General features: G+C 39.7%; 1 protein-coding gene across 1 annotated transcript in view; it reads left to right on the top strand.

Annotated features, from left to right (window-relative positions):
* LOC309546347 (cryptochrome-1-like) overlaps positions 1-16020 on the top strand; it is a 76206-nt gene that overhangs the window by 36282 nt on the left and 23904 nt on the right. Inside the window, exons 5-8 of the mRNA XM_082245976.1 lie at positions 3600-3740; positions 7000-7170; positions 12900-13040; positions 13483-13634. Of these exons, the coding sequence (XP_082102102.1) occupies positions 3600-3740; positions 7000-7170; positions 12900-13040; positions 13483-13634 (605 nt within the window). The remainder of the gene's footprint in view (positions 1-3599; positions 3741-6999; positions 7171-12899; positions 13041-13482; positions 13635-16020) is intronic.

The following is a 16020-nucleotide window of genomic DNA, read 5'->3' as shown; positions in this document are numbered from 1 at the left end:
AAGTTCGACTTGAACACAGCCCGTTCGCCCAAACAAATGGGCTTCTTCACGGGAACTTTGAGTTCCCGCATCTATAATGCACTGCCCACTAGCAGTGCATTATGTAATTGGCCAAAGCATGGACTCTGACCCCATGCTTTGGCCAATCAAATCATCTGTGCCATGATTGGCCAAAGACAGGTGCCTTTAGCCAATCATGGCTCGGGGGTGGTTGCCATGCACTGTGTGTGGGGCAAAATAGAAGTTACTTTGTTAGGCAGGGAGAGTGTGGTCAGCCTAAGCAGGCTTGATGGTGGCGTAGGTGGTAGAATACCAGGCTTGCAATTGAGAGGTTGTGGGTTTGAATCCCTTGGCCAGTGGGTGATTTAAAAGTGGAATTCCTTCAGGAAGAGTGTAGTGAGTTTAACAGATAGTGTAGTATAGTTAATAATACATTGCTGGCAGGGAGAGAGATTTTTGCTTTTTACAGTTTGTATACCACAAAGTTTTTTATATATATATATATATATATATATATATATATATATATATATATATATATATATATATATATATATAAAAATATATATATATATATAGGCACTTCAGTTTATATCAGTTTATGTCCCCCCCATCCCAAAGCACCTTGCGGGACAGGGGTCTCTTCCCGACAACCGTGGGCTGTGGTTTTGGGGGTTTGTGGGGGGGAAGGCTTATCGGAATCTGGAAGCCCCCCTATGTGAATGGATATCGGGTACATTGTACCCCCACCCATTCACCAAAAAAGTGTACAAAAAAATAAAAAGAAAAGCCGGGTCCTTTATTAAAAAAAAAAAATGAAAAAAATAGTTGACTAAAAAGCAGGTGCTGACGTCACCATGTGATATCCCGGAAGAACAGGCATTGCTGGAATAGCCGGCCGGCTATATTAAAATGTATGCGTTGTTGTAAGTGCATCTCTTTTCCTGCTATTTAAATAAATACAGTTTTACACTATGGCTGTTCATTATCTCTTTCATGGGAGTGACCTTGACCGTAACAAGTGAAGGTGGACGTGGAGGTTTATGCAGTGTTTACCAACTCTCTGGATCAATACAGTGTATTAAGTTCCCCACCCAAGGGGCCCTGGTTGGGTAATACCAAAAGCATTGCAGGTCATTTCTTTCTGGAGGCCATTTAGCTCGGTGGAGGAATCACTTTTTGTGGCGAAGGCTTTTTTCACAGAAGTGTTTTCTAACAGCTGTGTTGCGGCTTTTTCACCTGTTTGGACATCATCACTGGTGTTGTTTATTTGTAGGAAAAGAATTAGCCGCACATCCAGGGATTCCAATAGGTTTCAAATACCTTTATTTCCAAAAAGTTGCAAGTGATGACACCAAAGACACCAGCATAAAGTCTCGTAGACGCGTTTCACACATACATCTTGTGCTTAATCATTACAATGACTGTAGCTGACTATAGATCTTAAATAGACCGCCCCAATGAAAACAGGTGTACCGGGGCCGGTGACAATCAGCAGTTGTGCACAACTCAATTAATCACCTGGCCTCAGCCCCAAAGGGCATCTCAGTGGTGATTTAAATATAAAAATCAAGCTGAAGTTCCAGCCCATCGTGTGTACCGTGAACTCACCCATACACACAAAGACGTGGACCGACAATCACATAGAAAAACGTTTAAAAAAACGTGTAAAAAGTACCAATGAAAATCATTGGAAAAAATGTAAATACATACAACGTAACAAACAGAGAAAAATAATGACTATAACAAATGTAAGAACCTTTGTATAGTATGTGTATGTACCTGTATGTCGGTATACACCCACACATACCTGAATACACTTCCTACATGAACAAAAATACAAAATTAGGTACATAAAATCATTGTGTCTTCCATATGGTGTACTATCACCACAGAAGGATGCCTGAACTCGTGCATCCATGTATACATTACAAGGAAACTATCCCCAACGCATTAACCATGCGGACACATGTAATCCACCTAAAAGGAGAATAAACCATAATGTAAAGTATACCCAAAAAAATAGTTTGTGGAAATGTGCCCATACAGAAATGTATGTGGATAACGGAACACTAGCATGATCATAAATATGGAGCTTATAAAAATACATGGCATAGAGCAATGTGAAAAAAGAGGAAAAAAGGAACAGGGAAGGGAGAATGGGGGAGGGAAAGGGGTGAGAAGGGGGGGGGGGGTGGGAAAGAAAAAGAGGGGGAAGAAAAAGAGGGGAGCTGCCACAACACATGACTGGATATGTTATCAGATCTAAATAGGTACCTGGATCGCAGAATGGTGGGGGAAAGGCAACCACTAAATTTACTCATAAAAATGGCTAACATCCCACTCAAAGTTGAGTCCGAGCGGGATGAGACTCTGCAAATGGAAAATCCAAAATACTTCCTTACGGCAAAGGGATCGAAAGGCATCGCCCCCTCGCTTAGGTGTCCTGACCTTTTCAATGACTTAAACCCGCATGGCTGTTTTATCCCCATTGTGGCACCCATTAAAATGTCTGGCCACATTGGTGGACAAATTTTTCTCTATGCTATAAATGTGTTGCTGAAACCGGTCCCTGAGCCGTCTCGTGGTCCTGCCTACATATTGCATTTTACAAATAGCACATGTGATTAAATAAATGATGTAACTGGTATTGCAATTGAAGAAGGAACTAATGTCATACACTTTATGACTAACGGAGGACCTAAAGGTGGTACCATTCTGGATATGACCACAACAGGCACATCCCACAGCCCCACATTTATAATTCCCTTTGCAGTGTAACCATGTAACTGATTGGGGAACCTTAGTGTGGAAAAAGCTGGGAGCCAGGGAGCACGCTAGAGATGGGGCTCTGGTGTTGTTTATTAACACATATTTATGGACTTTTTTATTATATTTTTCATAATTTGGACATTTATTATCATTGATGAATCAATTACTTATATTATATAGCGCAACTTTTTTGATATTTAAACAGGAAGTGAACCCTTTTGGCTTCACAGCCTATTTCCTACTGCGCATGCGCGATTGCGCTGCTCTTTCTGAATGGTCCCGCAGTCTTCTGGGATCGGTGTGTGTCTCTCAGATGGCAGCGGGGGGAAGAAGGAGAGGCCGTAAATGACGTAGAACGCCACAGTGACCTTACACGGAAGTGGGAGCGGGTATCTGTTTTTGACTGGTATCCGCTCTCCCCCCCCCCCCCCCCCCCCCCTGAAAGGTCCCAAATTTGGCACCAGAGGGGGGAGGAAGCAGATTTGGGGATCTTCCACTTTTTGATTGGAACTCCGCTTTAACCTTCAGGACATGAAACGTCATCTTTCCAACATGAGTAAAATCCATTCTTAGACAGCTTTCATGAGGACAAGTGTCTACATCCACTAATTTCCCCCTTTTTCCTTTTCTGATGGCAACTCATAATGTTGGATTTAACCTCACTCCTGGTGACATTGGTTATTAGGACAAATAGGGCATAGCAATAAAAACCTGACAGTGGTTAACCCTTTATGACTCTATCCAAATCTAAAAAAAGTTTTGCCTTTTAATTGCACTTGAATCTTATCTGAGTATGTGGATATTTTATAGTATATTTTATTTTTCAGGGTTGGGTTTCGGAGTTTAAAAAACCACAGACAATCCCTAATTCCCTTATGCCAAGTACAACTGGACTAAGCCCTTACTTTAGTTTGGGCTGCTTGTCAGTCAAAGTCTTTTATCAAAGACTTTCTAATATCTATGCACAGGTAAGTCAACTGTTTCTACAGCATTTCTAGAAAAATGTTAAACTTCAGGCACAGTTATTTTTACTTTTGTGAACCTTTTTACATTTTATAACTTATGGTAAGACTGTATATTTTTTTCTTATTTTAGGAGCTCTCTCCTAAATGCTGCTAGAATGTGCAGCAGGATTCACACATCTGGCTTCCCGCTGCATTGGAATTGTCATAAAAGACATCAGTTCAGATGTTGTGCCTTCACCCCCTTCCTCTTCTGTGCCATTTACAAATCAATACCAAGGTGGTGGTGGTGGTGATGTTGCTGCTGTGCATTGTGAATGGCACAGCAGAGGTAATGGGTTAAAGCATAAACATATTTATTTATTTTTTCTTTCTGACAAACCCTGTGACAAAAGGGTTACATTCAGTAAGTGATAGTGCATGATAGTCTTTTTATAGCTACACTATATTGACAAACATATTGGGACACCTTAATTTACAAGCACATGAACTTTAATGGCATCCCAGTCTTATGGGCTATACACACTATAAGATTTTCTGAAGACTTTTTCCTTTAGACTTACCAAAACCATATAATATGGGGTCAAACCTAAACAATTTCAATTTATATGCAATCTGGCAGGCCCTTGCACTACATAGAAAAGGTAAATCTGAAGGAAATCTAACCACAAAAGTTGGATAGTGTGTATCCAGCTTTAGTCCGTGGGGTTCAATATTGAGTTGGCCCACCCTTTGCAGCTATAACAGCTTCAACTCATCTGAGAAGGCTGTCCACAAGGTTTAGGAGTGTGTCTATGGGAATGTTTGACCTTTCTTCCAGAAGCACAGTTGTGAGGTCAGGCACTGAAGTTGGACAAGAAGACCTGGCTCGCAGTCTCTGCTCTAATTCATCCCAATTCATCCCAAAGGTGTTCTATCGGTTTGAGGTCAGGACTCTGCGCAAGCCATGAAAGTTCCGCCCAAACTCGCTCATCCACACTATATTGCCAAAAGTATTGGGCCACCCCTCCAAATCATTTGGTTGAGCGGGGATTATGGAGTGAGGTTGATTTTCAGGGTTTGGTCTTGGCCCCTTAGTTCCAGTGAAGGGAACTCTTAAGGCGTCAGCATACCAAGACATATTGGACAATTTCATTCTCCCAACTTTGTGGGAACAGTTTTGGGATGGCCCTTTCCTGTTCCAACATGACTGCGCACCAATGCACAAAGCAAGGTCCATAAAGACATGGATGAGCGAGTTTGTGCTGGAGGAACTTGACTGGCTTGCACAGTGCTGACCTCAAACTGATAGAATACCTCATAAATGCGCTTCTGGAAGAATGGTCAAACATTCCCATAGACACACTTCCAAACCTTGTGGACAGCCTTCCCAGAAGAATTGAAGCTGTTTTAGCTGCAAAGACTGGGAAAAGGCAGGCATCCCAATACTTTTGGTAATATGGTATATGTTATTTTACCTTCCTCGCCCAAAATAGGTGTTTTGGGCAAATAACAATCTTTAGAGGGTATAGGGTAAACATTATTTTGAGAAGGGGTGAACAAATCTATACAGGTTTTGATTGCTGAGGATTTGACAAATCCTGTTTAAAATTAGGTGAACCCAAACTTGTCAGCAAATCAAATTTAAGTTCATAGGAGATGAAAACTGTCAGTAATTTTTGGCACTTTTTTAAGGCTAATTTGGCAGCCTACTAGCCACTGGGAGTATCAGTAATATGTTCTCTGCTTGAGGACAGAATCAGCTCTGCTGCTGACTATGCCTGACTGTCACTTAATTTTGGCTAAGAGCTTGTAAATTCTTGTATTGCATTTTTTATTTTTTTTTTTAATGGGAAATCAGTTGTTATCCTTTTCTTACTATGGATTGGTTTTAAACTAGTCAAGCTAACCTTATTAACAATTTTTTTCCCCTAATGTCTATTTTTAAAGCGGTAATAAACCTTTAAGTTTGAACTTGTACCAACAGGTAATCTTTTAAGTCTTACCTGTAGGTGCTAATAATATCTTCTAAATGTGTGCTGTTTAGAAGATATTCAGTCCTCATCAATGGATGTGCAGTAGCTCTGAATTCATGGCGCATTGGGTGTGCCCTGGTTGCGGAGAGTGCCATCCAGTGATGGTGACTTCCATGCACATGCACGGGAGTGAAATGATCACGGCCCCGCCATTTAAGTGGCTGGAGAGCATTAACCCAGAAGGAAGACCAGGCAGATATGGAAGCACCAGGAGCAGTGACAGCTCAACACTGGAGGACTCAAAGGTTCAAAGCTAAGTCTGTTATAATGTGTTAGTATGCGGTGCATGCTAACACATTATGGCATATCATGCAAGGGGATCTATTAAAAAAAAAAGTTGACTTTACTACTGATTTAATTATACATCCTTACAATTAATAAACCACATTGGAAGAGAGAAGAAGGCATAAAACGTAATGGTGTATTAAGCATAGTCAGAACTGCAGAAGTGTCTATATTCCGCATTTTTCTGCACCCAAGATGTTGTTACTGTTTTTATTTTCTGTCATTTAAAAAAAAAAAAAAAATTCTGTCTACCAAACAGTCTTTTAATATACATTTATTACAAGGTATGCCAATGTCATTCTGCCAGTACTGATTTCATGCTTTATGGTAGAGGAAGGATATCTCTCTTCTGATTAATTCAGGCAGGGCAGCTGCTAGAAATCATGGGACCCCATAAGGCTTCCTGCCGGGCCCCCCCCCAACTCTACCTACCCCCCCCCCCCAAAGTGCAGTAAACAGCGGCACTGACATTAGCCGCCTATGCGCCAAAAAACAAAGTCCCTCCATTGCTCTCACCTCCTGGGCCTCTGTTGACCTGATGGGGACCAGAGAAACGTAATCTAAACACTGGTCAGCAAGTAGGAGCAGGGGTGGGGTCTAGTAAAATCCATTTATTTTATAGACAAAAATCAACAATAAAGCTGTCCCTCTGTTTTGCTGATGAGGCCTGGGCCCAGTACTACAGGACCAGTTGAGTTGTACTGCCTTATCGGCCACCCTGCATCCAGGTCTTGTATCAGCACAGGAAAAGTTAGGGAGAGACTTCACAGAGCATACAACTTGCATAGAGCCCCTCTGGTAATTGAAAGTGTCAAATATAAAGCAATCCTATGTAATATTTCAAATTTTCCTGTTTAGAATCAAAAATTGTATTACTAGCACTATAGATACCCTTTAAGTATGACATTGTAGCCCATTGATAAATGTCAGTAAATTTAATTTTCCTTTTGTTTCTTGTCAAACAGTCAAAGAATCATTCTCTTCCACCAGTATCCCTTCAAGGGCAACTGCTCTGGAGAGAATTCTTTTACACTGTTGCCTCGTGCACTCCAAACTTTACGAAAATGGTTGGAAATCCAATATGTCTTCAGATAGACTGGTATGAGGAACCTGAGAAGCTCAATAAGTGGAAATCAGTAAGTTGATGCAATAAAATTGATATGTGTTTAATACAAAATTATTTTATTTGTTTAGTATTATCACTTTCTATATGTAGTACAGTAGAACACTTGAGAAAATATCTATTTCAGTGCATTAATTGGTAAAGCCCCAACGTGTCTGCCTTTCATGTATTCGCAGACACTTGTAGGATAAGATTGAGTCTTTTTTCATGCCAGGCTTCACTCAGATGGCTAGCTTTATAATCCCTCAAAGACTGGAGAGCCAACCTGATGAAATGTCTATCCCCTGCTTCAGTACAGTCTAGTCAATTCCCAAACCTTCTGTCTGTGATTGAATATTGAAGTAGTAGTAGTAGGCTGCTAAAAGGATGTGAATAACCTCAAAAGTCAGTCTTGACAAATAAAGTAACCACATAGGCAGCGCTTAAAATTCATACATAGATATCAATATGTATATAAATGAGTGAGAACAATGCAATAGTCCATCAAACTGCTCCAGAAGGATGACCCATCACCACGGCGTAAAGAAATGATTGGGAATACTACAACTTCCACCACACCACGTGAATCCCCTAGGTAGTCAACACTCACCAGAGGCTAAAAATCATTGCGCCTTCAGAAACATGGACTCAGAATCACTCCACTGAATATTGTACACCGACAGATATTCAGGAGACTCACATTCGATAATAGCCAATAGTCACTGCAGTGCTCTCATCTGCATCACATGTGTATGTGGAGGAAAGGACAGGCTCATAGGGCAGTAATCCAATACAATATATTTGTTGATGAAACCCGCCCATCCCCATCACATTAAACTCACATGTAAAATAAACAAACAGGCATTGAAATGAAAGGAGATGACCGGATGCTATGCGGCCACGATCTCACCAATACCGCTCCGTCCCCGGCCATGAATCCTGAATCGGCCCACAGAATGTTGTACCCGGAGACGCTCGGACACCTCCGTTGGCCTGGCTCCGATCTGTCAACACTTGGAGAGGCTCGTTTAGCCTCGTAACTGCCGTCCACGTTCGGTAATTTCCATACCGATGATAGCACGTAATCATTGGGGTGATAGCGTGCTCACGCTCTGATGCATTTCGTCATTGGCTGACTTCAACTGAGGGCCCTCAATGCCTGTTTGTTTATTTTACATGTGAGTTTAATATCTGTCGGTGTACAATATTCAGTGGAGTGATTCTGAGTCCATGTTTCTGAAGGCGCAATGATTTTTAGCCTCTGGTGAGTGTTGACTACCTAGGGGATTCACGTGGTGTGGTGGAAGTTGTAGTATTCCCAATCATTTCTTCACGCCGTGGTGATGGGTCATCCTTCTAGAGCAGTTTGATGGACTATTGCATTGTTCTCACTCATTTATATACATATTGATATCTATGTATGAATTTTAAGCGCTGCCTATGTGGTTACTTTATTTGTCAAGACTGACTTTTGAGGTTATTCACATCCTTTTAGCATTCTGGTTCATGAAGGTAGCAGCTACCTACTAATATACCATTTTAATATATATGGCTTTAGCAGTTCTTATTGTTTCCCTCCAATTATAGCGCAGGGTGATTGAGATATTGGGTCTGTTTGGTCTATTATTCTCACTCCTTGTTTTTTTAGTAGTAGTAGGCTGATGAGGTCCTCCCTGCTGTCTCCTCCTGTCAGCTTATTCCTTGCTGGCATATGAGCAAGTGGCATGCCTGAGTGGTCACTAGTGTTTCCCTCTTTTTCCCTCTTTAATCTAAGTGCTGCTGTACAGAGGATTACGCAAGATTTATAGCAAGTCAAATTCAGGTACTTACAATTAGAGCATTTAAACATGCAGTTAAAATTTGTAATGAATTTTTTTTTTTTTTTTTAATTAACTTATTTTTTTTTATTTTAATTAACTTATTTTTTTTTTTATTTTAATGAACTTCATTATTTGGAGTTTCACACCAAAATGAATGTGTTGCGCTGACTGATAATACATAAACCAAGTGAATCTAATATAATAAAGTTAATTAAACAGCTCACATCATAATTCATAAACAAATAAATAAATCCACAATTCATAAAAAGTGCGCTCAAATAATGGACAAATAAATATATAATTCCTAAAAAGTTAATAGAAAATGAAAAATGGATCACAGTAAAGTGCCGGAAAGATTAAGGTGCTCTATGTTTGTGTCTGGAAATACCTAAAAAAATCTTGTGCCTCCAGTATTCACCAAAGTGTGTACCACCAAGAGGGATATCAGAGCCTCTTATCAGAATCTAAGACCTCTATAAAAAGAAGGTCTAACAACTCTTAAGGGAGAGAACCCTCAATGAGTGGGTCACAGCTCAGCTCCAGTCTGGGATCATCTAGCACGCCAGGTAACCACAGGTATCTCCACTCAGTACAATTGAGTCCACCATCTCGCTCCAGATATGGGACTATATACTCGCAAGGAGCATCAATCCAAGGAACCACATGTAAAAGGAAGGGGATTGCTCATCATGCAGTATTAAAACCAGGCTTATTAAAAATAAGGTATCTACTCACATGTAAAAGAAGCAACAAGGCATATCACATATACAACATTGAGTGCCCCAGCGGGCATGATGATGTCACCGCTGAGTGACAGCAAGGTTTGATATTTTCCTTTACTTGCAGAAAATGCTGCTGTATGCATCTGGAAATTGGTGTGATCAATGCTGAAGGGGAGCATCAAACTGTCTGAACTGTGATGTATATCCTCAACAGTTACACTTTATATTTTATCTACCTAAAACAAAGAAAAACTATATGTCAATATTGGAGTAAAGGTCAGCTATAAAGAAATAATTAAAAAAAAATATGTAAAAGCTAAGCATTGCAATGCCATTTTTTTATTTACATGTCTTTGCACACACTTAGGATTTTATGCTGGAACAACACATATTTTTTTTAGTAAAACATATTGGGGGAGATTTACTAAAACTGGAGCATTTAGAATCTTGTGCAGCTGTGCATAGTAGCTAATGAGCTTATAACTTAAAGTGGTTGTAAACCATATTCATGAAATCTGAACAAAGCACAAATATCTGTAGTGTTTACTTGTCTCTCTCCAAAGCTCTGAGTGTCCTTTCTCTCTGGTGCTTCGTTCCTCTGTTATCAGCATGAGTCACTTCTGACATGTTTTCCCGCTTCCTGTGCTGTGTGTGTAGGAGGGTGTGTCCCATTCCTTCAATCAGCTCTCCCACATAAGACCTGTAACGGCAGCTACCTGCCCCCTCCTCTGTGCTCTGCACATGCTCAGTTGCTCTCCATTTTTTGTTTTTTTTAGGCACTGATGAATTTGTAGAGGTTGATCTGCTGACAACGTTAAAGCAGAATTAAACCCCCCTGTCCTATAAGCTGCTTCTGTTTGATCTCCAACTGCCATGGTGCTGCACATGTGATCAGTTATAATACCAGCCATTTGATGGTTTGACAGTTTGGTTCTGGAAACAAGTAATGTGGCAGTTAAAATGTTATGGGCTAGCGCTGAGGATTAAAATGCTCTAATATTATTAAAATAGATAAATATGGTAAGCTGCTGCTGGTATAAAAAGGGGGGTGCCTTTAAAATAGATAGAGTGTAAAAGTACCTGCGCTGCTTGTCAGAAATATGTGTACAAATCAAAAATATTTTTATATATTGTGCATAAAGTGCTAGTGCTTAACTTACTGTACAAAATAACTGTATCTTGAGTGACAATCAATATGCATAAATAAAAGTGAGCCAAAAAAATTGTAAACAAATATTAACTGTTATGGTGAATATCTTATTTTCTTCAATTAATCACGTGCTCAAATAGTGACAGTCTTTGTGCAAAACATGGTCCCCTACTCACCAGAAGCCAAATGATACACCATTTTCAGGATATTCTTTGGTGATAATATTCTTACTGGACCGCCAAATAAACAACCTTATGGGTGTACTGCAGATCACAACATCCAGGTGATGCTCATAAAAGAGAGAGATGCTAGCATCGTGAAGTATGTCAAAACTTTATTAGATGCACACATTAAAAGTTACACTTACAATGTAGTAGATAGTCAAACGCCTGAATCCCATCCCATGGGTCGCCACTCAGATGGCTGTACTCTCTCCCCGTGTCCCGGAAGTCGGATGCGGCCGGACGTAGTACGTATTTGGACGAAGCCGTTCGTCCGAATACGTGCTACGTCCGGCCGCATCCGAATTCCGGTATCCGGGGACACGGGGAGAGAGTACAGCCATCTGAGTGGCGACCCGTGGGATGGTATTCAGGCGTTTGACTATCTACTACATTGTAAGTGTAACTTTTAATGTGTGCATCGAATAAAGTTTTGACATACTTCACAATGCTAGCATCTCTCTCTTTTATGAGCATCACCTGGATGTTGTGATCTGCAGTACACCCATAAGGTTGTTTATTTGGCGGTCCAGTAAGACTATTATCACCAAAGAATATCCTGAAAGCGGTGTATCATTTGGCTTCTGGTGAGTAGGGGACCAAGAGGGGAGCACCTACTCGTGAACAGAGAGCACCGGCACTTTTTATATGAGCACGCAGCACTTTGGACTTATGTTTTGCACAAAGACTGTCACTATTTGAGCACGTGATTAATTGAAGAAAATAAGATATTCACCATAACAGTTAATATTTGTTTACAATTTTTTTGGCTCACTTTTATTTATGCATATTGATTGTCACTCAAAATACAGTTATTTTGTACAGTAAGTTAAGCTAGCACTTTATGCACAATATATAAAAATATTTTTGATTTGTACACATATTTCTGACAAGCAGCGCAGGTACTTTTACACTCTATTAATGTGGCAGTTAGCAATCCTGGCATTCCTGGAATGCAACTTTTTTGAAACTGTTAAATTGATGGGTTTAATTCCGCTTTATGATTTACTTCTGCTCAGGGGCTCTGGGCTTCAGCAAAATGGCAGCCTCCAGCAAGAAAAAAACAGGAACCATGCTGGAGGCAATTTACAGCACACACTAATTTTGGTAGAATAATTATTAATGTGGAATGTATGTTCCTTGCTAAAGAATATTATTTTTTATCAAGTTGTTATGGGTAAAGTTCCGCTTTAAGCTTTGACAATGAAACCATGTTATATGTATTTTATAATGCTGTGACTGGTCCCTTCTTTCTGTGCTGTATATGGATTATATAATGCTGTGACTGGTCCTTTCTAAATACACTGTCTCGGCCTTTTGTTTTTGCTTTTATTCTATGTTTTGTTATTTTGATTTAATATGCAATTGATGAAATATGCGGATGTGGTTTTAGGATCTACTACAGTTAGTACTGTGACTACGGCTTTGATCACTGATCAATTCAATAGTTATCTCCACTCCAGTTGTGTGCCTCTTTGTGGGCTGGAGAGAGGATATATTAGAATAGGGTGATCTACTCAAAACTTCTGAACCTCCCCCACACCCCCCACTGTATCATACTGTGTTTGTATGCTGCTTAATTTCTTCATGTTTGAGATTGAATTCAACATTTAGTGTGGCCGTCCAGATCCATACTGTTTGTTACAAAACCTGGAAGCTGATGGGTTTCTATGCAGAGCTGCACCAGATTTTGCACGCTCCAGTTTTAGTAAATCACCCCCCACCCACCCATCGCTTTCTACATCTGCCTACAATGCTTTTTATTGTGCTTCCGGTGATTGTTTTGTGATGTGCCCCTGCTTGTAGTGGAGTTTGGTAGTGATCTTTATTGATATTGTCTTTGACTTTAGGCACAGACAGGCTTTCCCTGGATTGATGCAATCATGATTCAGCTGCGGGAAGAAGGTTGGATCCATCACTTGGCAAGACATGCTGTAGCTTGTTTTCTAACACGTGGGGACCTCTGGATCAGTTGGGAAGAAGGAATGAAGGTTAGTATAGTGAAGTATTCCAACAACATGAGATTTTGAGTCAGACTCTGGATTGTGTATTTATACATGACAGAAGGCCCTTATCAGCTTTATGTACATAGATCAATAATGTGTTACTATGATATGTGTGTTTTTCTAGCTATGTTTTGTTATACTATACAAATTACTAATTGTCTTTTTTTTTTTTTTTTTATTCTTTATTTAAAGCGACAATTCCATAGAAAAAAAACAAGGAAATTACAAATATCTTGTACCTTTACGATTTGCAAAATCCAACATCTAATAAAAAAAAAAAAAAAAGAGCTCCACTAATTGTCTTTTTAAATAAAGGAAGTTTTGTTGAAGAAGGTTACTAGTTACTAGTGGTCAGTCTTTGAAATGAAATGCTGAATTACCTCTTACACGATTAACCATGTATTATACTTTGCTTGCATTGTTGTAGGTCTTTGAGGAGATGCTATTGGATGCAGACTATAGCATCAATGCAGGGAACTGGATGTGGCTGTCAGCAAGTGCTTTTTTTCACCATTATACCCGAATATTTTGTCCTGTTCGCTTTGGTAGGAGAACGGATCCAGAGGGAAACTATATAAGGTATATCCAGAAGCAATATAAGTAGTCTCAAAGGGTAAAGTGGAACTCCAGGTCCATTTTTTACATTTTGGGACAGGATTAGAAACAGTGCCAGGTTTTTTTATGGCTGTCTATCTGCTTTTTTGGGGAAATTTACCCTTAGAATTTCCTGCCTCATTACCAATTTTGTGGGACAGTAAAGGAAATCTTTCTGACACAACAGCAGTAAAAACACTTAATTTAGTAGAGTGTAGAACCTTTGCTGTCTGTGGTTTTTGCCAGATTTTTGTCAGATTAGATGTCCAGAGCACCCCACACCCCCTTACACCTTTACTTGAGATGTCAAGAGCCCCCCCACCATCAGAAGTCAAGAGTCACCCACCCTTCCTTACATTACAATGCACCCCCTTACTTTGTGCTACTGCCAGGAAGAAGGGGGGGGGCACAGCTGCAGGAGAGGTGCAAGGGCTACATGAAATGGCCTGGGGGGCCACATTCGGCCCGCGGGCCTTGTGTTTGACACCTGTGTTTTAGAGGATCTTGGAGATGTTTGAGTAAAAACATTTCTGGCATTTCTGTTAAAAAAAAACTCCTCTGGGAAGAGGCTGGCCAGAATCCATCTCAGACTTAACGCATTTTCATCATACATGTTTTAACTTGCTACTGTTAAAGCGGAACTAAACCCTCATATTGTTTTATAGACTTGGAAGCTGCCCTCTCCGCCTCTGTTTGATCTGCAATTGCCAGGTGCTGCACATGTAAGCAATTATGACACCAGCCATTTTTTGACTTAATGGTTCGCTTGAGAGCACAGGCAACTGAGACATATATCATTAATGGCATGCCCTGTTTTAGGAAACAGTTACATTGATGGGTTTAGATCAATTTTAACAGAGCCAGCTCAGGCTGAGTCTCAAAGGTTATATCTATGATATTTTGATCAAATTAGGCTCAATTTGCAAAATTAACTCACTGGGATGGGTATTATTATTCTAAAAGTGACACTTACTTTTATAAAGTCCATTGAGATTTACAAATTAATCACATAGCTAAAGATTAGGATTTTTATCCTTGTGTTAACGTGGAAGTATAGGCAAAGCATTTTTTTTTTTTTTTTAATTTTGGATAGAGCATTGGAGGGATATAACTCCTGTCAATTTTCTTTTTTTTTTTTTTTTGCCATCTGTGTCCCATTCCAGAGATTTACCTTCACTTCCTGTCCCATAGCCAAACAAGAAGTTAGAGGAAATCCCTGCAAATTAAGGGAATTCTTTGAGGACCCCTTAGGTCGCCAGAACTAGTGTCCCCATTGGAATATTTCCCTCTATTTCTTTACTGGGTACAACCCAAATTTGGGATTTTCTTTTACTTCCACCTTCAATGATAATGGCAAACAGGACAAATAGAGAGGATGAATCTCCCTAACGGGGGCACAGACAGCAATAAAAACCCGACAGGTGTTCTAATTCCTCTTGACTTTATCCAAAACTAAAAAAAAAGTTTCCCTTTAGTTATACTTTAAAACTTTTCGAATTCAGCCCTCTGCATGTAATTACACACTAAGGGTACAGATATTGCTGGCAGGCATTTAAAGCAGAAGATAGTTTGGATATCAATATCTCTTCTGCAAAAAAAGCTCCCTATTTTCCTGCCAGGAAATTTCCAGTCTGCATTCCTTGGGTACTAGGACAAAGTACGTCCCATGTGCATGCATTGGGATTATATTATCCTGGAATGGTCAATCAAGATGCTCAAAAAAATGGAACCGGAAGAAGGCTGGGTAAAGATGTCAGTGGCAGTGACAGAGCAGTGAAGGATATTATGGCTTTCCCAGGTATTTTCACACTACCATAATGTGAAAATATGCTGTGCATTTTGAAACATTATGGTTTTTACAGTGGACTTTAGTTCCACCTTAATTCATGAGTCACTGAATGTTCCATTGTAGCACATTCATGGCGAAGCGTCCTTTCCCTCATCCACATAGAGAAAGTTAAAAAAAAAAAAATCTTTTTAATCTTGAGGACTTCTGTAGCACTAATCCTCACTCTTAATCTCTAACTGTTTGAATATTGCAAGCACCCTGGTGTTCCACTTTAAATACAGATTTAATTTGATTTTAAGGAAATTATTGTTAAAAGTATGAATTTTCTGACTGTTGTCAATGTATCTGCATTTAGAAAATACTTGCCTATATTAAAAGACTTCCCAGCAAAATACATCTACGAACCATGGACAGCACCTGACGATATTCAGAAGCAAGCTCACTGCATTATTGGTAAAAAAAAAAAACAATATTTAGTGAGATTTAACTACTGCCAGGCAAGGAATGTGTAAATTCTTGAAGCTAGGAGTAAAGTGCATGTATTGCTTTTCAGTCTTGATAGTGAAAAACATGATGTATTTG

The sequence above is a fragment of the Pelophylax lessonae genome, assembly GCF_965119305.1.
Source record: "Pelophylax lessonae genome assembly, chromosome: 2".
In the NCBI taxonomy this organism is placed as follows: Eukaryota; Metazoa; Chordata; class Amphibia; order Anura; family Ranidae; genus Pelophylax; species Pelophylax lessonae.
This window is presented reverse-complemented; position numbering and strand designations above follow the sequence as displayed.